Here is a 19,020-nt window from a genome sequence, read left to right on the forward strand (position 1 = left end):
TTTTGTTTTGTTATTTCTTATATTTATTTAAGTGTGTTTCAGGATTGTCAGTGTTCGTTATTTCAGGTGATGTTTTCTATACTCTATCTTTCTACTTTAGGACATTGATGATAATGTCTTGTTTTGGTTGGGAAAGAAAGGGTAATAGTTGATATTTTCAAAAAAAAAAAATTAACTAACTGTGTTTTCTATTTCATAAACCATTTGCAAAATTGTTGTTACTAGGATGACAAAGTATATGAGTTCTTTTGACTCTTGAGACGCATCTTAGTAAACATTCTTAACAAGGTCTATCAGAATACTTCTTGAAATATTCAGGTTTACAAACTCTCGCATTGTTATCACTTAATTCTGCTTATATACTCATTTAACAAGTATTCTTAAACCTTTATTTTCACACACACACTTTAACATATGATTGTGGGTTGCACATTGGATTATTACATTATTTGTGTTCTTTAGTTAAAGGTAATAACTAAGGGAAATGGATAGTATATAATTTGCAAAAAAAAAATGATGATAATAAAAACATAGATAAGTTTGGTTTCGTAGCCTCCCTAACCTAAGCAATTAAGCCCGAAATGGTGTTTTAACACCTAATACCCTAAAGTATACTGACCTAGGAGCTATTAGCACAACACTTGTTACATGGGTTGAGGAGAAAAGCTTAAGGGAATCAAACATTACACTATCTATGTATCAGTATTTACAACCCACGTTACTAAGCTCGTAGGGGTGTCTCATCACCTAATGCCTTAAGACCAACTGTTATAGGACTCATTAATTGAAAGCTCGTTACATGGGTTAAAGATGCATTATGTTTTAAGTTATATGTATATATTTATTAAAAAAAAAAAAAGATAATAATCTCAACCCATGGAAGTTAACCTTAAACATTAGAACAAAAATTTTGTTTTCTTCCAAGTAAAGCCCCATAACTATAAGTTGATATTTTGAGCACAAAAGAAAGGTTTATTAATATCTTGTTTAAGAGGTATCGAGCAAATATATGAATTTAATGAGAGTTTGTTTATCTGGATAGATTAATGGAAGTTGAGCTTTGTGGAATTTGCACATTGTTTTTCTATTTTAACAATTTGTTTTACTAGTAATAAGCTGGTTGGGGGGGTGATTAGTACTTAAAAGTGCATTTTTATCAAGGTTTTATATCATCATTTTGCACTTGAAGTATCAATAACTCCTTAACTAAAGCATCTTTTATAATAACATATCTAATAATATAAGATATCTTTAATTTATGGTAAATGTTCATCTTGAATGCAGGCCTATCACATAAATGAAAGGATTGATTGATGAGTTTAAGTACTGAAATTGAAAGGACAAATAGAGGGTCAAACTTAGAAAAGAAATGTTGGTTTAGTCCAAACTAGAATACTGTTCGATAATTGGGTTATATCTGGATCTATACATCTCAAATTTAGGTCTGCTTTAATGCATAGAAAGCTAAGACATGGGCCTAAAATTTTCATGTGGAGTCAAAGATTTAAAAAGATCGTTTTCAAGTTCAAATTATAGCAACAAGGGAGAAGTCCGAATATGTCCTGCAGCCTAGATATTGTTCAATGTTCAGCCCATATCTCGAGTTCTAAAAGTTCAAATGACCTTAATTGTTTTTTCATGGAAAGCTAAGACAATTTCCTAGAACTTTCATGAGTAAAGTTGGTTTAAATTCTAATGTTAGCAATGACGTTTTGTTTAGATAAGAAGATAAGGATTGTCACTAAGTCAAGATGTGGTCACCCACTGAACAACTAGTCATCAAATCAACAGTTCTAAATTTTGGCCTATAAATAGAGGTAATTGCCATGCATTTAGGCATATTGGTTATTCAGATCAAGATCTTGCTCTTGCTCTTACTCTTTCTCTTTATATTTTCGTAATGCTTAAGTTTTGCTTTCATTAATATCTTGTTTATACTTTTCATTTCCTTTCCTTTACTTAGTTAACTTGTATCTTATTTATAATCTTATCTTGTTTATTTATGTTTCTCTTCTTCATTATGTTTAGCTAAGTTTATTATGTCAATGTGAAAAGGTTACACTAATGGTGTAAGAATAAGTATAATAGAAACTCAATATGGGTTTCAATGCTTATATCCAAGAAAGTTTGTTATTAACATGTCTTATCTTTTTATCTTACTAATTCTTAATACCTTGCTTGTTAAATGGTTAATCTAGATTTGTGTTGTATAATACTTGGTACAATAAATGCTTGGCACTTTCATATCCAACCGTATGGTATAACATGCACTTGTGATATGAAAGGAACTTGATTTCTTGTTAACATAAGTTAGCATCATGAATTCCTGACAATATTTAAAATTTTGGTGTTACTTAAATAAGATAAGTAATATGATCATGTTAACAGTTTATAATGACATATTAATTACAAATCATTCGATTGGAACCTTCTTTGTGTGTGGTTTCCAGTTGAGTAATAAATATAATTTATACTATACTTGTTTGAAATACCATTAGTGGATCCTATAACTTTGACATTTATTTTTATCATTGTTTAATCCTCATATTAATCAAACATCTCAAAGTCCTATTTAACTTATTATTGTTGTTGTTGTTGTTGTTAATTTATACAGTTAACCTTCTTGTGGTTCGACACCGGTTTTGCCGAGTTATTTATTACGTCGACACTCCTGCACTTGGGAGAAAACATCAAGTTACACCTAAAAGGTTTGGAGTGATTGTGATAACAAATGAAAAAAATGAGTTAATTTCAACTATGGCTATTATTGGTTGGCGCATGTGCATTGACTATAAGAAACTTAACTCAATGACTATAAAATCTCATTTTCCTTTACTTTTTATGGATCAAAATCCTAGAAAAAGTTGCATGTCATGAATTTTATTATTTTTCATGAATTGAGGTTGAGAAGTCTAAAATTGAGCTAATTGCCAACTTATCAATATCAAAATGTGTTAAAGATATTAGATCATTCTTAAGATATGTTGGTTTTTATAGGAGGTTTATCAAAGACTTTAGTGTAATACTTAAGCCTCTGTGTAACCCTCCTAACAAAGTATAATGTTTTTAAATGGACTGAATATTGTGAAGAAGCCTTTGTTAAATTTAAAAACTTATTTACTTCTACTCATGTCATTCAACTTTCTGATTGGTCATTACTTTTTTAAAAAAATACGGTGCTAGTAATTATATCGTGGGTGTTGGTTTTTGGATAAACAAAAGATAAAAAATCTTATGTGATTTACTATACAAGTAAATCTTTAAATAATGCTCAAATAAATTATTCCACCATTAAAAAGGAATCACTTGCAACAGTATTTGTATGTGAAGAATTTAGATCTTATTTTATTAGCTCATTGACAAGACCAAAAGATTGATGTCTTCTCCCAAGTGCAGGAGTGTCGAAATAATAAATAACCCAGCAAGATCGGGGTTAAACCACAAGGAGGTTAATTGTATAAATTATAGACAATAGTAATACAATAACAAAAATAACAACAGCAACAACAAGAATAATAATAATAAAGAAGTTGATGAGAACTTTGAGATGGAAGATTAATGTAAGGATTAAATAATGATAAAAACAAATATCAAGGTTAGATGATGATTTGTCATTAATAGCTCATTATAAATTGTTAACATGATCATATTAATTATCTTATTTAAGTAACACCAAACTTTTAAATATTGTCAGGAATTCATGATGCTAACTTATGTTAACAACAAATCAAGTTCCTTTTATAGCACAGGTGTAGGTTATACCATACGGTTGGGCTATGAGAGTGCCAAGCATTTGTTGTACCAAGTGTTATACAACACAAATCTAGATTAACCATTTAACAAGCAAGGTATTAAGAATTAGTAAGATAAAAAGATAAGACATGTTAATATTAAACATTAAGGTCCATGTTGAATTTACATTATACTTATTCTTATAGTGTCTGGGCTGCAAGACAGATTCGAACTTCTCCGTTGTTGCTATAATTTGGACTTGAAAACGGTCTTTTTAAATCTTAGACTCCACATGAAAGTTGTAGGCCTATGTTTTACCGAATCTGTCCAAAAAATTGAGGTCATTTAAACGTCAAGAACTCGAGATATGACCCAATTATCAAACAGTGTTCCAGTTCGGACTGCACCAACATCTCTTTTCTAAGTTTGGCCCTCTCTTTGTCCTTTCAATTTCAATACTTATACGCATCAATCAATCCTTTCATTTATGTGATAGGTCTGCATTTAAGATGAACATTTACCATAAATTAAAGGTATCTTATATTATTAGGTATGTTATTATAAAACATGCTTTAGTTAAGGAGTTATTGATACTTCAAGTGCAAAATGATGATATAAAACCTTGATAAAAATGCACTTTTAAGTACTAATCAATGAACCCAAGTGAACATGTTAAATTACAAAGGCAAGTATGTGAGTTGTTACAAAAAGGATTTATTTAAGAGAGTTTGAATCCTTGTGCAGTACTTGCATTGTTAGCACCTAAGAAAGATGGATCATGGAGAATGTGTATAGATAGTCGAGCCATCAATAGGATTACAATCAAGTATCGTTTTCCAATTCCTCGATTGAATGACATGCTAGATATGACGGTAGGAGCCCAAATCTTCTCTAAGATTGACTTGAAGAGTGGGTATCATCAGATTAGGATCCGTTCAAAAGATGAGTGGAAAACAACATTTAAGACTAAGGATAGTTTATATGAATGGCTAGTCTGCCTTTTGGCCTTTCTAATGCACCAAGCATTTTTATGAGAGTAATGACACAAGTGCTTAGGCAATTTATGGGAAAGTTCATGGTCGTGTGCTTTGATGATATTCTTATTTATAGCAAAACCAAGAAAGAACATTTTGAGCATCTTATTCAAGTTTGTACCACCCTAAGAAAGGCAAATTTGTTTGCAAATATCAAAAAGTGTTCCTTCTTTACTGATCGAGTGGTCTTTTAGGGTTTATAGTGTAATATAAAGGAGTCTATGCTGACCCTCAGAAAGTTCAAGCGATAATAGATTGGTCTGAGCCTAAGACTATTCATGAGGTTCGTAGTTTTCATGGACTTGCAACTTTCTATTGTCATTTTATTAAGGGATTTAGCACCAGCATGTCGCCTATTACAGATTATTTGAAATAATATGAGTTTCAATGGAGTAGATGAGCTAATAACGCATTTGAGGAGGTTAAGAAGAGGATGACGGAGGCCTCAGCAATACGGCTACTTGACTTTACTAAGGTGTTTGAAGTAAAATGTGATGCTTTAGGAGTTAGTATAGGTGGAGTACTTAGTCAAAAACGGCAACACATAGCCTACTTTAGTGAGAAACTTAATTAGGCAAAATAAAAGTACTCAACTTATGATAAGGAATTTTATGTGGTGGTTCAGGCCTTGCGATATTGGCGTCATTATCTATTACCACATGAGTTTATTCTTTACTTCGACCATGAGGCCCTCTGCTATCTTAACTCCCAAAAAAAGCTCAATCACAAGCATGGTCATTGGGTTGAATATTTGCAAGCATATTCATTTGTTTTGAAACATAAATCTAGAATAGAGAATAAAGCTGCAGATGCCTTGAGTCGTCGGATAATGCTATTATCTGTAATGAGTGTTGAAGTCACAGGATTTGAGAGACTAAAAAAGGAGTATGAATCTTGCTTAGAATTTGGAGAAATATACTTGACATTGAAGGATGAGAATCATCGTGTTATAAATGGTTATCACCTCTAAGATGGATATTTATTTCAGGATAATAGGCTTTGTATCACGAAAACATCTGTGCATGAATTTTTGATATGGGGGATTCATGTTGGAGGTCTTTCAGGACATTTTGGAAGAAATAAAACCATTGAAGAGGTGGAACGTTAGTTTTTCTGGCTAGTTTGAAAAGATATGTTGCTAAATTAGTAGGTCAATGTCAAACTTGTCAACTAGCTAAGCATAGAAAACAAAATACTAGTCTTTACACCCTGTTACCCGTTCCCACTTGCCCTTGGCAAGATGTAAGCATGGATTTTGTGCTTGGGCTTCCATGTACTACAAAGAAACATGATTCTATTTTTGTGGTTGTCGACCATTTCTCTAAAATGACCCATTTTATTCCTTGTACTAAGACCACAGATGCTTTTAGAGTTGCAAAACTCTATTTTGATGAGATTGTTAAGTTGTATGGTCTTCCCCAGACCATAGTATCGGATAAGGATGTTAGATTTACAAGTTATTTCTGGAAAACCCTTTGGCATATGGTGGGAACCAAATTGAAGTTTTCTATTGCTTACCACCCCCAAACTGATGGTCAAACTAAGGTGGTTAACAAGATTTTAGGCAATCTTTTGATGTGTCTAGTAAGTGATCATAATAGGAATTGTGATTTGATTCTTCCTATGACCCAGTTTGCTTATAATAGCTCTATCAATAGGTCAATAGGTATGAGTCCCTTTGAAGTTATATATGGTTACAAGCCTAGGAAATCCTTAGACCTTCTTCCCATGTCCCTTCATGCTAGAGTGTCTGTCTGAGTCAGCCAAGTCTTTTGCACGTAGAATTTAGGATTTGCATATTGAGACCACTAAACAGATTCAAGCAAGTAATACGCAATATAAACTTTAAGCTAATTTACATAGATGACATAATGAGTTTAATGTGGGAGACTACGTTATGAAACGGATTAGACCCGAGCGGTTTCCTTTGGAAGCTAATTGAAAATTGCATGCATGTAGTGCCGGGCCTTTCAAAGTGCTACAACAAGTTAGTCCAAATGCTTATGTTCTTGATTTACCACATGATTTTGGCATTGGCTCTACATTTAACATTGAGGATCTAGTTGCATACCATAAGCCACTTTCTATTCTAAATGATCCATTTGAGATACCACTTAACTCCCCTTCTGATGATCTTATTGAAACCTCTATCCCTTTCACCTTGACATCAGCACAAAAGGATAATATTAATGTTATTCTGGATGAACAAGTTGTTTTTAACAAGAATGGTGAGGTTCAACGGTTTCTAGTTCGCTGATTGGCCAACCTAATTCAAATTGCACTTGAATCACTAGAGATACTTTGCAGCAGCTTGATCTAGATCTTTGAGAGTACTATCAGAGTTGGTCAGTGCTACACTCGACAGGGTCGAGTTTCTCAAACCCCCGGAGAGTTGGTGGGGACACCAAACCTATACTGCAAACTACACGAGTATATAGACGAAGATGACATTGGATGACCCAGCCTGTCACGCTTTGTTTGGGAGACTAAACTCATTTGAGTCTATCTCATTGTTATTTTATTTATTTGAAATTATTTATGTTAAACAATTTGATTTGATAGGCCAAGCCCAATAGCGAGATGTTTTAGAATTTATTATTTATATGTTCTTCTGTCATTTTGTAAAACAATTTTGATGATTAATGAAAATATTGCAGACTTTTCATATCTTCAATCCTTTTTTTTTAACTTTTTTTTTTCTAAAGCTTTTTTTTGTCTTGCTTTAATTATTATTATTTATTGTCTCGCATCACTATCCTTGATGGATATAAAATTAACAAAAAAACTCAAACTAAAATACCAAAAACCCCTTGACCCATGTTTTATTTTTTTAGGTTCCAAAGGAAAATTTTTCTTTTTAATGTATTTTAAAAGTTGAAAAGATTTAAATACCCTTATCTAATATCTAATTTTTCTTTTTAATGTGTTTTTTTTAGGGTTACAATAGCCATGGTTATAATAGTCATTGTACTGTAGCATAAAATAAAGATGTATCCAGTGTTTGCTACATGGTTTCTTCCGCACCTTTTTAGAGTTCTTGTTAATAACTCAACACCCAGCAGGCTATGCAGAAGACGCTTTTGGCCTGTTTATCATACATACACATTTCTCAAAATTTTCTTTGAACGTTTATGAAGGATCATCGAAACATCTATTGTACAAGATAATAAAACCCTTCAGAAACAATTAAATTCACTTATCATTTAAAAATTTAGAAGCAACAGTATTGTACGCCATGTCAACTTCCTCCTCTGCCATTTCAATTGTTTCATCGCTGTCATACTCTGCTGCATCACCAGTGACGGCGTTTGTCCTTTTACTACTCCCACTTTCATCACTTTTCAACCTTTGTTTCTTACTCTTTGAACCATCTAAACAGCTAAGCTCTGCTTCATAGATTTCTTTACATGCCTTGGCCTTCCTGCAAAGATCTTCCTTTGGAAGAGAAGATGAAGCATTTCCACCATCTACAAGCTTTACCATCTCCTCAACTGCGTGAGGGACAACATTCCACTGATCTGTTATTTTCCGGACATCCTAAGCAGACAATAGTGACAAATTTTAGAGCGGTATTCATAAATGTTAGCCAAACTAGAATGCATAGTTCATCTTTGCTGGTAACACTAAACAAGTTTCACTCAGAACTAGTACAAGGATTGAACTGATGATGAATTTCTGAAGGGAAATCCACTATCAGTTCTGGAGAGCACAGTTGTACTGAAGTAAGAGTGATGAAATCACGATCCTGGTGTGCAAAGCAGGACAAATGACCTGCCCCCTTCCCTTGGGTCTAGAATGGAAGTTCAATATAACCAAAAATCTACAAAGGGTAACAGTGCTAGCAATGCAATGCCAGCATTCAACATAACTGAAAAAATATTAAGAATCCTAAAACATTTCTATGTAAATCATCCAAAAAAGTATAGAAAGAGCAAATGATCTGCAAAAGCGAGGTGGTTTAAGCAAACTGTCCACGGAAAAAAAATTACAACTATTTAGAGGACCGCATTTAAAAATCACAATGAACTGAAAAGCCAAGTGCATTTTTCTATGAGCAAAAGCAAAAACATCAGCATTACTAATTAATCAATTTATAGGATTTGCCTTAAAATATCTTCACTCACCACAAAAGCAGCCAGTATTTTCAATGGAAGGAGATGTGAATTAAATCAGAATAAAATTTCCTGTGGATTTGAAGAGTGTCATTGTCTATGAGAAGATTATACCTGATTTTGTTCAAGGAAATCGATGGCATCTTGTAAGCAAATTAAGATGCCTTCTGCAGCTATTTGTTTAATCTCGCTTGGCTCTGGCTGTTGAAAAGGAAAACTAAAATCAGGTTCCTAGAATATATTCTGCACAACTTGCACACAAATAAGCTAGAAAAGCAGCAGGGTTAGGCATGTTTTGACCAGCTTAAAATAATGTTCAGTGAAACACAAAGCTACCTTCATGTTCATATGTGACACATCTGCTCTAAACAGATTTCATTTTTTCCCACATTCAAGAAAAGCTTTTGCCAGATCAAGTTGTTAGATGTCACTTACCTTTTCCTCTTGACTCTCCAGCCATGAGATGGTTCTATTCAAATCGTCAATAACCCACTCCTTCACTTTAGAAGGAGAGAAGCACTCTTTAGTGGGATTAGATGCTCTAACCTGAGAAACATGTGTCACAACAAACAACTAAATATTGGTGGCAGATGTAAGAATTGTTGAAAAAGAATTAAAATGTAACGTATATACAAAATTTCTCTATTATACTGGAATGGTTGTAATGCAAGGAAGGCTTGTTGCAATTCCCTCATCAGAACACTAGTATACTACACTAACCTTGTAGGATGTAGAGGCAGTTGGCTTTGAATGCAACCCGCTTTTGACCTGTTTCTCAGATTTTCTAGGTGGGGATGCCTTTTGATCTGAATTGCAAACAATCTTTGTGTTCAGACTAAATGACGGGAAAGGGGGTTGACTCCCAAAACATAATGTGGAGAAAATATCAAATACATAATGACTCAAAGCACCTCGTGTATCAATTTCTAGTCAAGAAATACATCACCTGATGTATTATCCTTTGTCAGAATCATGACAAGAATGCATAAACAAGTTATTTGTTCAATATGCTAAAAGCATTCAAGATGTGTGATACTGAGAAATAAGACTTAAAAGAAAGTTTATCCCTTGACAAAAATATTTGGAAAAAGGACAGAGATTACATTACCACTGCCTCTTTCGTGAGAAATATTGGATTTCCGCCAAGGTTTCCCAGCATGCATAAGATAACTATCAATTTCAACTAGCTTCTTTTGGCTGCAACACTCTAGTATCCATTCCTGTGGCAAACATACAACAAACAAAGCATCGCATCAAATTATTGCTAAGAACGAATAAACAAAGTATGAAATGGAATACAAAAAAGAAAAGGCTGGTGATTCAGACACCGCAAACGCATATACTAGATGCAGCAACAACCTTCTTAACAATGGTTCCACAATCCGCCTCAACTTGTCGAAACTTTGGAGTATTTGAATAAGCACAAACCAAGAGAGTGCAATCTGAGGTCCAGTCTGGTCGATACTCCGCTCCCATTTCTAAAGCCTGGGACCGCAATGTAGCACGCTCAGGATTAACAAACCCGGACAATACAAACACCACACCGTCCTGCCAAATCAAAGCATACATCATAATCATTCTTAATAAAAAGAAGTCAAATGAAACACAAAAGTCACATCATTAAACCCATCAATGAAGCCATGAGCAATACCAGAAGTTTAGATTGTTCGTCTTCGGCAGAAGTTACTGCTGCCTTCTTCCCATGAGATTTATTCTCATTGTCTTTGGAGCTCATCCATGAAGGAAGATTTCGCTTTTTACTACAACCACCTTCACCACTTCTCTTTGAATCCGACATGATTCAAATTAATATAGTAATGATCTCTCCCGTCTCCTTCCACTGCACAAAAATCTTCAATTTCTCAGAAGCATGTATATGTGTTTTTTGCTATCAAAATCAGAATCTAACTGGCGTTGTAAGCATGTACTTGCATGCTCAATTTAGACAAAAATAAGCACAACCAAATCACAAACTCCAGTAATTAAATCTCCTTGGCAACTGATGCACAGGTAAAGAAAACAAAACTAGTGATTTTGGAGAGTTAAAGACAAAAAAGTAAAAAAAAAAAAAAAAAAAAGGAATTATCGAACTTACAGGGCAAGAGAAGAAGCTATCTTTTCTTCCTCCTCACTCTTTCCTGTGTCCGCCAGGCCCCGTACAGAATTTGGGGGTTTTAACTTTTTAGGTGTTTTTTTTTTTTTTTTCTCCCTTCGTGTTCACTCCTGCGCGACAAGTTCTCATCGAAAAGGAATCTTTTCAAGACAAATATTAAGTAGCAGGATTATGAACAGCTAAGTGGACGTGCCGGAGTGGTTATCGGGCATGACTAGAAATCATGTGGGCTTTGCCCGCGCAGGTTCGAATCCTGCCGTCCACGTTGTATTTATTTTTTAATTTAACCTTGAAAAAATTGTCTAAAACAAAGGGGCTACACCCTCCACTCCAGTGGCGTAAACAAGCAATCCATCCCGCTTGCTCTGTCTTTTCGAATCCAACGACTAAAACTAAACTAGCCCACCCACATTCCACTTCTTTTCTTCTACACTCTCTGCCATTTTTATTTTTAATAAAAAACGATGAACTTGGAAGATCCTCTGCAGAGATACAGCGGATTGTCTCTCTTACACAGATCATTAGGTTCTCTTTCGAAGCCTCCTTGTGACCCCGATCCTCATCACGATGATGATCTTCTCTCCGCCCACAATTTCCTCAAATCCCTGGTACTTCCCCCACTCTTTCCTTTTTTTTTAGGGATTATTCTTCACTTTCCTCTGAATATTCACTTCAATTTTTCATTTTCATATACAGAATTTCCTCTATTTTTATAATTTGTTCTTCTTTGTCTACTCGTCTAAGTTTGAAGTGAAAGCGCCTGGCTAACAGTTTTCTTCAATTTTAACCTAACGAGATGCAGCGTTTTTCCTTACTATCAGCTTTTGTTTTTCAGAAAGGATTTCTAGGCTCAGATTATAGGGTTTTATTTGTGGAATTTGAGTGTGTTTACTGCTGATTTCCTTTTATTTTTGCCTGAGAAATTGTAGCATTTGTTCCCATCTGTTGTAATTTTGTGAACTTTGTGCTCAGTTTAGGATTCTAAGAAATTTTAAATTTTTATTTTCTATATTTAATGCTTGTTTATTATAAGCTTGGATTTTTTAATTCACTAACTTCTTGATAATGTGTTTAATTTACAGGCTGTCAAAAATTCTGATGAACTTATAGAGCAGGCGAAAAGTATTTTAGATGCTACTTCAGGACTTGTCAATGCGGACTTGCCGAATGATGCAATGCCTGAAGACAAATTTGAAGTTGGTGTTCAAAAGGCCGCGGAAAGTCCCCGGGCACGAAGACCGGGTTTAGGGCGTAAGCGTGCTCGGTTTTCTTTGATTCATAATTCAAGGTAAAGCCAGTTTACATCTCTAAGAAAATAGAGTGAAAGAAGTAAAAGGAGGTTATAGTTTTATAAAGAATAATATAAATAATATATTGGATCTCTAAGCCTGTCCTTTGACATAGCATAGATCCTTGTATTCGATGACGAGTTCAAATCTTATTACTTTCATTTTATTTTCTAATTATAATTAAAATTAATTAATAATAAGTGAACTTTTACAAATTTCAAACCTAAAACTTAAACTTGAAAAAAATTGTTTTAGAGAATAATAATATAAATTATATTTTCAAGACCTAACCTAAAAGCTTTTAGATTAAAATGGTTCTTTAACAAAGTTGGTGTTTAATTTACATTGAAGGTGGTTTTATTGAGTACTAAATATAAGTATTACAATTATCATGTCTTGATTTGCAGTCAACCTAGTGTGATTTTGGAACCAACTTTGGATATGGATAACCTGAAAGACCCAGAGCAATTCTTCTTGGCATTTGAAAGACTTGAAGGTCACTTGCACATTGATTGTTGTTGTTATTGTTGCTGTTAAGTTTTTTGTATTGAAAGAGTAGCTTATTATGTGATGATTGCTGTTCAGATGCTAAAAAAGAAATGGCAAAACAGACAGGTCGTGTTTCAATTGGTTCCAATCAATCCAGTATGGCAATGGCTCCACGGCCTCGTCGACCTGGAATGCCTGGGTAAGATTAATGTTTATTTCTTGGTTATATAAATGGCATTATATTACCTAGCCATTTCTGTGTGTGTTTCATCCCTTTCGTTTTTAGCTTGGTCATATCACACAGCATTTTTCTACATTTCAGGAGATCTAGGACAGTTAAATATCAACATCTCTATCCAACCATGTCCTTCCAGGAAACTTCTATAGAAGAAATTCTTAGTCCATCTAATCCTGGCTCACAACAAGAAACAGTCAGTCAAGCTGTTGCATTACAACTAATGGAATCGACAAGTGTTGCCTTAGAAGAATCAGAACTAGCTGGTGAGTGGCTTCTTGTTCAGGAACAAGGTTGATCAACTCTAAATTGATTCTCTCTCCTCTTAGAAGCTATGATGTACAACAGAAAATCCTGCATTCTTTTTCCTGGATAATTTGCCTGGTAACATTAGTAATTATTTCCATGTAGCGTCAATGGCCAAGGCTGAGAAAAGGGTACATAAACTTCTAGATGAGTTGCTTGCCTGTGATTGTGAAGAGCTGGATGGGGATGGGGCAGTCACTTTGTTACAAGACCGCTTGCAGGTCAAGTCACTTGACATAGAGAAGTTGAACCTCCCTGAACTGCTTTATGTACAAAGGACCAATTTGAACGCATTGGGAGGGAATTTGCCAAAGCCTAGGAATGTGTTATCACATATACATAATTTACCGAGAAGGACTTTAACTCCTATGAAGCAGCAAGTTGCAGGAAATTCTACTTCCAGTTTTGGCTCGCCCACTCCGCCAAAAAGCCAACTGGCCTCGCTAGCATTATTGAGGAAACACATACTACAGTCAAATCCACCAACAAATCCAGTGCTGAAGTCTCTAATAATTGAAGAAGATGACACAACAGCTGGTAATAGTAGTACAACTGAGGTGGCTGTTAAAGCTCTGAATGACAATTTGACTAGTCTTGGTTCAGGTAGTGATGTTTGTCCTAGCAAATCTAGTGCTGAAGTGGAGAATAGCAATGTTGGTGTGGATAATGGAATCACATATGAATATTTAAGTCAGCTTGGTGGTGATGCGGATGTTCAAAAAAATGGGCCAAATGAACTGGAGGACATGGTGAGTTTCCTCTTCACTAGCTTATGCATTGGCATTTGCATTTTCTGAAACTCCTGATCAGGATCTTACCTCGTGAGGCTCTGCAATGCAGGTAGAAGATATTCAGCAGAAAGCTGTAGATAAATCTCTGAACAGCAATTTGAGTAGTCTTGGTTCTGGTAGTATTGTTTGTCCTAGCAAAACCAGTGCTGAGGTGGAGAATAGCAACATTGGTGTGGATGATGGGGTCATAGATGAGAATTCAAGTCTGCATGGTGGTGATGTGGATATTCAAACAAACAGGCAAAATGAACTGGAGGATATGGTGAGTTTCGTCTTCACTGGCTTATGTTTTACCATTTGCTTTGCCTTGAAACTCTTGATCAGGATCTTACCTCATGAAGTTCTGCATCTGCACAGCCTGAAGACACAGCCATGGAGTTTTTGAACCCACGGGGTCAGTTTGGTATGGCAATCTCTCTCTGTTTTCTACAAGAAACACACTGGTCAGATGCAACTTGCAAAATGATAATTGCCTAAAGTGTAAGTTGGTGTTAGTTTATGGCTGAGGCCATAAGATTATTACCTGTTATGGGGCCTTTACAGTGGGCGTTGAAGGGGATTTGGAGATAGCCTTTCCTTCAGCATTTTGCATGAAGCGTCTGTTCTCAAAAGTAAACCTGCACCTTAGTGGTTACAGAAAAGCAAAAGCATTTAGACGTTGAAACACACTCCACACAAATTAGTGATTTTTATAACTCCATCCTTGGTATACCCCATAAAAAAGGCACTACAATACAATTTGAGGGCATATTTCGCAATTGTATTCTTCCACAAGGCCCCCAAGCAACTCCCACCTTTGCCTTTTCTTTTTCTTTTTTTGCTTTTCTTTTTTGTGTGTGGGTTTCATGTACTTGAAGTGAGTGAAGACTAAATTCACCATAGCTTTGAACAATCAAAGAGTTCATTATGTTCTAGACTATGGACGTGCAAAGCCATTTTAATTAATTCAAGGCAGATGATTTGCATGTCTGGGTACCAGGAACAGAAGGAAGTTTAGATGATGAATGTATTTTGTACTGGGAAGAAAAATGAGAAGTTTGCCGAATGAATCATGTTGACTTCAGTTCTCAATTGATTACATAACTATAACTTAAGGAGTTTAAAATTGTAGATATTTATTAAGATTCTGCATGCATTAGGAGTCTCTGATTTCTCTCTCCTTTTCATTTACATGATTGATTGTTGCAACATTATGATGTCCATTCCTTTTTTCTATTTCTGTGGCAGAACAATTAAGTGCTGTATTTGTTGAAGACCATGCAATGGATAGTTGTCCTGAAACTCAAGACAGGGATCTAGAACAAACCAAAGCCAACACCCCGGAACATAATGATGAGGTTTGTACTTCTTCTTGTTCATTGTTTCATTGAATTTGCTGCTTTTGCTCACTTGTTATGATTTTGGTGAGTACCAGTGGTATTTTAATGATCAGGGAAGGGATCATGTTCTTCTGTTGGAAGTTTGTCTTGAAATTTGTTGTTATATCCTGTGGAACAGAGGGTGGAGGAACCTCCTGTGGTATCAACAAATAAACAAGCCAAAGAAAAATCATTTACAGCCAAAGGACGTAAGAATAGATCACTCTCTAGGAGGCAAAGCCTTGCAGGTGCTCACTGTTGCGTCAAACTTTCCATCATCTGGCTCTTTTTCTCCCCTTTTCCTCTCTCAAAAGTTATTGTGTTGTCAACTTGATATATGTTGTTTCCATAGCTTCTGGTACATCATGGGAAACAGGAGTGAGGCGAAGCACCAGGATTAAATCAAGACCTTTGGAGTATTGGAAAGGGGAAAGATTTTTATATGGTCGCATTCATGGGAGTAAGCCTCATACCTTGTTCTGTGCATTTCAATATACAAGGAATTTGTTTTGTCATGATACCGTGTTGCATTTAGTCGGACTGTATTGAAATCTTTTATTGCTAATATGTTTAACAAATTGGTTCTCAAGTTTTTCCTATGTTTCTTTGATGGAATGTTTTTTGTGTTGCCTCTCCATTTTTACGACTCTCTAATGTACGAAGAAACATCACTTGTCTTTGATATTTAAATTCAAGGGAAGCACTTCAGCCAAGCTCACTATCCAAAAATAAATTGATAATTCAATAATTTTATTTAATTTTACATTCTGCCGATTGAGACATTTTTTTCAAAGGATAATAAACATATTGTTTATGATTATGAAATTTTCTTTTAGTAGGGCAGAATAACTGATTATGGAGTTGTAATTATCTTTGAAGACTCCTAGCTTTTTGAAACAGAAAGTTGCAGCTACAAGGGGTGTTGAAAATGGACAGCAGAACTTTCATTTGATTTCTTCAGAATCCTCTTCATACAAAGCCATGGTGTCTCTTCATTTTATGATTAAAATCATGATTTGTTGATCAATTAAATTATATCTGTATTGCAGGTTTGGCTACTGTAATTGGGATAAAGTACGAGTCACCCCAAAATGATAAAGGAAAACCTGCTCTCAAGGTGAAGTCTTTTGTCTCTGATGAATACAAGAATTTGGTTGAACTAGCTGCTCTGCATTGAGATAGTTTAATCTGGTATTACGGGCTGTAAGGATAACTTTTTTTTAGGGAAAATCCTAGTCAAGGCCATGTTTCTATGCAATTTTGTCTGTGCAGTTATTGTGTAATTTGTCTTTTGCTTTGAATTAGCTGCTTTCTGGGGGAGTGGGGATTCGCGGCTTTTTTGGATGTTCATGATGTGGGTGTTGAAGGATATCTATCACACACCCACATTTGCTAGTTAAAGTTGCACAGAATTACGCATGGACTCTTATGGTATAGTCCCACTCCCACATGACTACATCATGTTCATTTTTGAAGTCAGCCTTTGCGGGAGGTGTGACGGGCCTTAGGCCGCCTCATGCACCACATTCCACATTCATGATAGGTGTGAGGGAGACGGGTGCATCTCATTTTTTACTATGTTTGCATGAACCAGTGGCCTGCATGCTAGAGTCGATACCATTTGTATTAGATAGTTCAAGGAGACATCGATAGCTGGGTCATTACAGCCCAAGAAGCAGATAACATAATCACTGAATAAATAAATCAAGGCTTTCCCCTCTAATTTTGGAAGGTGAAACGATTTCCCTTAGGTCTAACGTCCCACAAAATTGTAGCAGTGCCTTCTTTTTCTTGACACAGATGACAAGTTTTATATTATTATATACTGCCTTCGCTTCTGGAGCCATCAATATTTCTTGACTTTGATTTTGATTTGTATGACTTGGTTTTCTTCTTCCGCTTAAATTGTGGCTGTGGCTCGGCCTTGATCATCACGTGAAATTCAGGGGTCCACGATAGAAATCTTATACAAAGTTAAGAATATATAAGCTTCCATTGATTTGAAATGTTCAAGAGTTACTGTACTTGCACTTGTTTGCTTCTTTATTCTGAAGAGGTCACGGCATTCCTTGTCAAGAAAATTGTTAAATTAATTTCTGCATGGAATCTCTCTCATTGAACCCTAGTTCAAGAAACTAAAGGACTTGTAGGGTGTTTAGGAGTATAAGCGGTGTGTTTTTTATTCGGAAATGTATCAAAATAATATTTTTTTTATTTTATTAGCTATCTTGATAGGGATTAATTAACTAGAATTCTAATATTTGAAAGCTGCGGTTTTCGTGCCGCTTATAATTTTGATGAGGCCCGAGTAGTCCCTGCCTTGACCACTGACCAGGGTTCCACAAGTTTCCACATTGGCAACTTGCATTCATTATTTTGAAGCATTACTGAGATAAACAAAAAGAGGAAAGAAGAAGAAGAAGAAGGAGAGGAGACACTGTTGTTATAGCGAAAAGTCATGTTGGTTGAATATACGGGAGATTAATTATTCATCTCCTGCTCTGTTATCTCATCACTGATTTCTTGAGTAGCAAGTTCCTTCCTCAAAATTGTTTTTTTTTTTTTAATAAAAATTAAAGGTTCAATCAAGGAAGGAATGTTCCTCCACAACATTGTAACCATCTCTGAGTAGGGTAAAATTACATGACTTATAATTTTGAAGGATATAACTTAATTAGTTAAGTTTTAGGTTTGCTCCTTAGAGATTATCATTTCGAGTTCTATAAATTTTAGGGTCATTTGAGATTTACATAATTGTTAACTTCAAGGCTCGTGGAATTAGTTGAAGTATGCGCAAGCTGACTCAGATATTCACATTAATCAAAAACAAAATACATGATTTATTCAGGTATGGAGGAATATTTTTATTATTGATCTCTTGTTAATGAAAGTGATTTTATTGATGACTTTATTTTTCTTGTAAAATGTATGATTTGCTTTGTCATCGAAATAAGAATTTAATTATTAGTAGTTTCTTTGTATTTAATTTATTAATTTAACCATTATAAATAATTACTAGGTTCAGTCACATGAGATATCAAACAATTTGAGAGATGTTTAATGAGTGGGGTGTTTAATGAGATATCAAATAATTTATTAATTTAACCATTATACATTATAACGGCAGGGAGGGCTATCTCTTTCTGTATTATACAAGGTTCAGTGGTATGTTTAATGAGTAAAAAAAAAAAAATCTAAAGCATAGAAAATTAATTAGAAGCATTATTTTCTATATTAGAGCATGTTTTGGATTAAAATAATAGTTATTTTTAAAAATATTTTTTGTTTGAAAATATATCTAAATAATAACTTTTTTATTATTTTAAATTCATCATTGACATCAAAATATTCAAAAATATAAAATATAATTTTAAAAATTACAAGAACACATAGCGAGCCTTTCTCAAACATGCTATTAGACTTGAAAAAAAAAAATCAAAATAGAGGACCGGTTGCTGATTCTTGATTATGTTTGGGAGATTACTTCCGAACAACATTCCATTCATTTTTAGTCAAGTCAAATTGTCAACGGCTGAAGGATGTGGGAATTTAACGTGGAAA

At 34.7% G+C, this 19,020-nt stretch overlaps 2 protein-coding genes and 1 non-coding gene across 4 annotated transcripts; 2 read left to right on the forward strand and 1 right to left on the reverse strand.

The window, feature by feature from the left end:
• Window positions 1-7,830: 7,830 nt before the first annotated feature.
• On the reverse strand, window positions 7,831-11,126 carry LOC118050687 (DNA-repair protein XRCC1). Its single transcript, XM_035061110.2, has 8 exons — window positions 10,974-11,126; window positions 10,530-10,718; window positions 10,238-10,426; window positions 9,987-10,098; window positions 9,599-9,684; window positions 9,314-9,424; window positions 8,993-9,079; window positions 7,831-8,303 (listed from the first exon to the last, which is right to left on the reverse strand). Exons 2-8 carry the CDS (start codon window positions 10,674-10,676, stop codon window positions 7,959-7,961), a joined length of 1,077 nt encoding a protein of 358 aa, XP_034917001.1. The 5' UTR covers window positions 10,677-10,718; window positions 10,974-11,126; the 3' UTR covers window positions 7,831-7,958.
• Window positions 11,127-11,174: 48 nt separating this feature from the next.
• Window positions 11,175-11,256, forward strand: TRNAS-AGA (transfer RNA serine (anticodon AGA)). Its single transcript has one exon. It is a non-coding gene; the product is annotated as a tRNA-Ser (tRNA).
• A 53-nt stretch (window positions 11,257-11,309) lies between these two features.
• LOC118050686 (centromere protein C) lies at window positions 11,310-16,934 on the forward strand. Of its 2 annotated transcripts, XM_035061109.2 has the most exons (12): window positions 11,311-11,599; window positions 12,074-12,279; window positions 12,688-12,776; window positions 12,866-12,968; window positions 13,092-13,270; window positions 13,416-14,059; window positions 14,151-14,363; window positions 14,459-14,504; window positions 15,329-15,438; window positions 15,599-15,707; window positions 15,812-15,919; window positions 16,509-16,934. In XM_035061109.2, the coding sequence occupies exons 1-12, from the start codon at window positions 11,456-11,458 to the stop codon at window positions 16,634-16,636; spliced, it is 2,079 nt and encodes a 692-aa protein (XP_034917000.1). In that variant the 5' UTR covers window positions 11,311-11,455; the 3' UTR covers window positions 16,637-16,934. The 2 variants fall into 2 exon arrangements, 1 of the variants encoding a protein (XP_034917000.1); XR_004687911.2 differs by lacking the exons at window positions 15,812-15,919; window positions 16,509-16,934 and having other exon boundaries at window positions 11,310-11,599; window positions 14,459-14,581; window positions 15,599-15,622.
• The last annotated feature ends 2,086 nt before the right edge of the window (window positions 16,935-19,020 follow it).

The sequence above is a fragment of the Populus alba genome, chromosome 1, assembly GCF_005239225.2.
Source record: "Populus alba chromosome 1, ASM523922v2, whole genome shotgun sequence".
NCBI lineage: Eukaryota > Viridiplantae > Streptophyta > Magnoliopsida > Malpighiales > Salicaceae > Populus > Populus alba.